We start from the raw sequence: 5713 nt of genomic DNA on the forward strand, positions 1-5713 counted from the left end.
CATTGCTTTGAGGTTATTCTAATACTAATTTAAATTTGATTCCTATTCAATTCTTTTCTATGAAATCATTTGCTTAATTTGATTACAATTGTTTGCTTAATTTGATTGTTGTTCCTAGGATAGAATTGATTAAATTCGATTGTATGCATGTTCCTAAATTTAATTGCATGTTATGATTTGCTTAATTCGTTAACTCGTCATATTCTTAACCGTTTGCTTAATTCGGTAAACAGGAACATAACTCGTATGATTTTGATAAGCGCTTGTCTGATTAATCTCATAATCGAATAGGATCGAAGTCGTTTAGGGATTGGTGTTATCATAACCGATGATAAGTCGGAACCCGAATCAGTAGGATTAGCCGTTTAGCTTATTTTGATAATCACTTATTTACTCTATTTTACAAATTGATTCTAAAACCATAAACCCCCAATTCAATTTCTATTAGTTAATAACAAAACAAGAATCCTTGCGATACGATACTCGAGTTGTCGTTACCGTTAACTACAGTTTTCAAAAATAGTCGTTTTTGATCCGTGCGCGACAGCGGATCAAATTGGCGCCATTGCCGGGGATTCTTGATGTCATTAACTGATATTAGAGTCATAGGTTTAGTGTTCTCGCGTTAAGGCCGTAGTTTCCTCACGGTTTCGGCCATAACGCCTTTTTGAGTCGAAAAATCGGTTTTTGGGAAAATTGAGTCTGATCGATAATCTCTTTTTGCCTATTGGGAGTAGAAAAATCGTGCGATCAATACTCCCTTACTCTAGAAGAGTAGGGGAATTCGACCTCAAATCTCCAAATTTCTCTTTTTTCTATTTTTAATTAATTTTTTACTGTTTTTGCGTTTTCGAAAAAATCCAAAAAAATTTCCATAATTCTTATTTTGTCTAATTAGATGAAATTTTATGTTTTTATATTTTTCTGAATTTAATTTAATCATTTTCCATCTTTCTATTTGTTTCTGACTATTTTAGACATAGTTGGTATCTATGTGTTTGTTGATAACATGACTGAACAAAGAACTTTGACGCAGTTGGCTGTCCATAACATGAACTATAATGGTTTATGTATTGACTATCCTGCGGCCGATGCACCTTTTGAATTGGAATATGGTTTAACACATTTGTTGCCTAGATTTAATGGTTTTGCAGGCGAGGATCCGCATAAGCATATGAAGGAATTTCAGGTTGTGTGCTCAGCACCTTCCGAACCTTCACTAGAGGATATTGTCAAACAAATGGCTGCAAATAATCTTCAGTATCAACAGCAAATAGATTCTACTCTCCAGACTTTGCAAACACAGATTGGACAGCTTGCCACTTTGATGAATGCCATGCAGCAAGCTCAAGGATCAAACCAACAACCCTTGAAAGAGCATTCTGTTTTTCAAATAGAGTTTCTTTCTGAAATTGTTGATGATACTTGTACTGATTTGCTTGCAGATGATTTTCCATCATTGTCTGGTTTTGATGATGTTTACTCTTGTGATGTTTGTACTGACACTAAAATTTGCTTTGTTTGTGCTGAAATTGAGGTTTCCTTGAAAGTTGATATTCTTACTACAGATGACGTTGCAAATAAAGTTGTTCATGTAGATGAAGCTCTCGACACCCCGGCTGCCCGGAACAAACCATCCATTGAACAACCACCTTTCCGAGAGCTGAAACCAATTTCTCAAAATCTTAAATATGCTTATTTAGAGATGAATGAAAAACTTCCAGTTATAATTCCTTCTAAACTTTATTTTGATCAAGAAAGTAAGTTTTTGCAGGTTTTGAAGAAGCATAAGAAAGGAATTGGATGGACCTTGGATGACATTTATGATATTAGTTCGTCCATGAGTGTGCATAGGATCTCACTTGAAGATGCAGCAAAAGTAGTGAGGCAGTCCCATAACCTTTGGTTCCTTGATGTTGTGGAAGATGAGAGCACCTTCACGTGCCCATTTGACACTTTTACTTTTAGAATAACATTCTTTGATCCTAGAATAAAAGGCGAAGGAGCTAAACTACTTTTTAAGGACGATGAGCATTACCAAAAGCTACTCCATGAGAGCCCCGCTTTGGAAGAAGATAATGTAGAAGATCTCTCTTTGGGAAAGGCAACTTATGTGATCACTTATCCTCCTTGATTCCTTGGGTGTGTTCTTTCCTTTCTCTCACTCTTATTTTATATTTATGTTCTTTCATTGAGGACAATGTATGTCTTAAGTGTGGGGGAGGGAATCATTTATTTGTTTTGTTTTCTTTCAATTTTATATCATTTATTTGTTTTGTTTTCTTTCAATTTTTTTATTTACTTGTTTTGTTTTCTTTCAAATTTTTTTCAGTTCTTCAAAAAAATTATATGTTTGAAAGTTTTAGGCTATAGATTAATATGAGGTTAGTTGTGGAGACTTGGGAAAAGTTCACAAGATCGGTATCGTCTTAATACCAGTCTCCTGAGTATGGAAATTGTTTTGAATGCTTGTTATGACATAGCCTTGAATTATCATTCTCTAATAGCTTTTGAGTAGTTTATCTTTGCAGTCGGCACCATCTCACACATGCTCTACGTAAGGAAGCCGATGAAAATAAGTGAGTGATCCAAGTTTTTTTTTAAAAAGAAAAAGGAATGCACCTTCTAAGTTTGGTGACCCTCACCAGGTCACTTAACCCAACGGTTGTAGAACCTACAAAAAAATTTCAAGTCCCGTTGTTAGTTGGTTCAGAGGTTTCTGGTGCTGAACTTGGTAGGGAGGATTACGGTCCGATCCCCCGCAACTACAATTGGGGAATAAATAGAAGAGGGAAATGGTCTTTCCTAGTCGCCTTATTCAACTTTCTGTAATCTATACACATGCACTGTCCTCCTTCTGTTTGTTTTGCTACACGCTCACCTTTCTCATTCTCCACGACAGTGATACCTCCTTTCTTTGGTACCACATGGACGGGACTTACCCACTCACTATCCGAAATCTGGTATATGATGCCAGCTTCTAATAACTTAAGGACCTCTTTCTTTACTACATCGCTCATGATAGGGTTTATTCTTCTCTGATGCTCTCTTGAGGGTTTTGAATTCTTCTCTAGCATAATCTGATGCATGCATACGGATGGGCTTATTCCTTTCAAATCAAAGACTTTGTATCCTAAAGCTGAGGGATATTTCCGCAAGGTATCTAAGAGTTGGTTTGTTTCGATTTGGTTTAGAGTGGCGCTTATTATGACAGATCGATTCATCTCCTCATCCAAAAACTCATATCTTAGATTCTTGGGTAGTTCCTTAAGTTCTATGGTAGGTTTCTTGGTGCACGGCATAGGGTCAGGGGTAAGTGCTAAGCATTCAAAAAGGTTGTCGTCAATGTAAGGTTCAATACTCTTAAATCCGTCATCCTCTAAAATGGGGGTAGAAGGTAATCTGATTAAGGATTCGTTGAGCTCATTTACACACTCATCAATGACATCGATGGCATAACGTGCATCTCCTATCACTGGTGCCATCAGAAATTTCGACAGAATGAACTTGATCTTTTCATTTCCTACCTCAAAAGTCAGCTTCCCTTTCTTAACATCTATTATAGCTCCGGCGGTCGATAGGAATGGTCTACCTAGGAGGATTGGGATGTCATCATCTTCTTTGATATCCATAACTACGAAATCGGTCGGAATGTATAACTTACCAATCTTGACAGGTATGTCTTCTAAAATACCCATGGGGTATTTAACAGATCTATCGGCTAGTTGTAATGACATCTTAGTAGGTTGAAGTTCTCCTAGTTTTAACCTCTTACAGACAGCCAAGGGCATCAGACTTATGCTTGCTCCTAGGTCCAAAAACGCTTTGTCTATCATATGATTTCCTAGGACGCAAAGGATAGAAAAACTTCCAGGATCTTTGTGTTTCTTGGCAAGTTTATTCTCGGATATGGAATGACATTCTAAAGGTTTGGGATCTTCGAGTCGCCGTTTGTTGGACAAATATCCTTCAAGAACTTAGCATATGATGGTATCTGGGTTATTGCTTCGGTAAAAGGGATTTCTACGTGGAGTTTCTCTATTACCTTAATGAACTTTTGGAATTGGTTTTCTGTTTTGGTGTTTTTCAACCTTTTTGGAAATGGAATAGGTGGCTTGTAAGGTTGTGGTGTGCGACTCTCTACCTCTGGTTTTGATTGCTTTTCGGGTTTCTCTGGTTCCTCTACCTGGTCTTTAGGTTCAGCATCTTCCTTAGGTTTTTCTGATGTGCTTAGGTTAGGATTTTTAGGTCCTTCATAAGCGGTTCCACTTCTCAAGGTGATAGAATTTGTTGTTCCTTTGGGATTAGGTTGGGTTTGTCCAAGGAATTGTCCTTCAGGTACAACTTGTGCAGAGGTGGTTTGGGCCACTTGTGAAGTATGGGTCTCAAGCATTTTGGTGTGGGTCATCATCTGGTCAAACTTGGTTGCCAGTTGAGTAACTAACTCGTTTGTGTGAATGTGTTGATTCATAAACTCCTTATTTTGCTGAGTTTGATTTTGAATAAAGGTGTCTATGGTTTCCTTAAGGTTTGGTCTTGGTGGCACAACTTGCATAGGTTGGTTTTGTTTTTTTGTTTGGAATCCTTGGGGTCTCGAAGATCCAAAATTTTGGATGAGGTTATTGTTTTTGTAAGAGAAATTTGGGTGGTTCCTACATCTAGGATTGTAGGTATTCGAGAAAGGGTTCCCTTGGGTATAGTTAACTTGGTCTGAGCTAGAGTCATTCAAAAGGTTACAGTCAATGGTTTGATGTCCTTGAGTTCCACAGAGTTCGCACTTTGATTGGATTGCTGCTGCTGTGGTAGGGTTTTGAGACATGTTCTCGACTTTCAAGGCTAGGGCGTCCATCTTAGCATTCACCATGTCCATGCAACTTATCTCATGCTTTCCTTCATGGCTCTCCTTTTTCTCTACCGTCGCTCGTTCTATTCCCCATTGGGTGTGGTTTTGGGCCATGTCCTCTATCAGGGCACAAGCGTCGAGGTAAGGTTTGTTCATTAACGCTCCGCCAGCGGCAGCGTCAATAGACATCTTCGTGTTGTAATGGAGTCCATTATAAAAGGTGTGTATGATTAACCATTGCTCTAGGCCATGGTGCGGACAGGCTCTCAAAAGTTCTTTATATCTTTCCTAGGCATCAAAAAGTGATTCGCCTTGGTTTTGAGTGAAACTAGTGATCAAGTTCCTAAGGACAGCAGTCTTACTTGGTGGGAAATATCTGGCAAGAAAAGCTCTCCTAAGGTCTTCCCAATTCGTTATTGAGTTGGCTGGAAGGGCGTCTAACCAGTCATGGGCTTTACCTCTAAGGGAGAAAAGGAAACAATCTTAAGCGGATGGCTTCGGGTGTGGCTTCATTTGCCTTAAGGGTGTCAGCTAACTGGATAAACACTTTTAGGTGTTGATTTGCGTTCTCTGTAGCGAGACCAGCGAATTGGTTTTGTTGTACTAGTTGAAGTAATGAGGGCTTAAGTTCAAAATTACTGGTTGTTATAGCGGGGTTTACGATACTAGAACTGGGCTCCTCATTAGATGGTTGAGTAAACTCTTTAAGCGGTGTTTGGTTACGATCTTCGGCCATAGCTTTCCTTAACTTAAGGATAAACAAACGTGCTCGGGCGTAACATTCGGGTTCCACTAAAGGGTTTAATAGGTTACCGGTGCTACGATTTCTACGCATCTACCGACTAGAATAGCCTTAGTCTAAACGGGATA

The 5713-nt window shown here is 38.7% G+C and overlaps 1 protein-coding gene and 1 non-coding gene across 2 annotated transcripts; one reads left to right on the forward strand and one right to left on the reverse strand.

Moving 5' to 3' along the window:
* Positions 1 to 3922: 3922 nt before the first annotated feature.
* LOC131661608 (uncharacterized) lies at positions 3923 to 5032 on the reverse strand. Its single transcript, XM_058931206.1, has one exon. The coding sequence runs from the start codon at positions 5030 to 5032 to the stop codon at positions 3923 to 3925; it is 1110 nt and encodes a 369-aa protein (XP_058787189.1).
* A 55-nt stretch (positions 5033 to 5087) lies between these two features.
* Positions 5088 to 5194, forward strand: LOC131645417 (small nucleolar RNA R71). Its single transcript, XR_009297040.1, has one exon. It is a non-coding gene; the product is annotated as a small nucleolar RNA R71 (small nucleolar RNA).
* The last annotated feature ends 519 nt before the right edge of the window (positions 5195 to 5713 follow it).

The sequence above is a fragment of the Vicia villosa genome, linkage group LG1 (assembly GCF_029867415.1).
Source record: "Vicia villosa cultivar HV-30 ecotype Madison, WI linkage group LG1, Vvil1.0, whole genome shotgun sequence".
Classification (NCBI taxonomy): domain Eukaryota; kingdom Viridiplantae; phylum Streptophyta; class Magnoliopsida; order Fabales; family Fabaceae; genus Vicia; species Vicia villosa.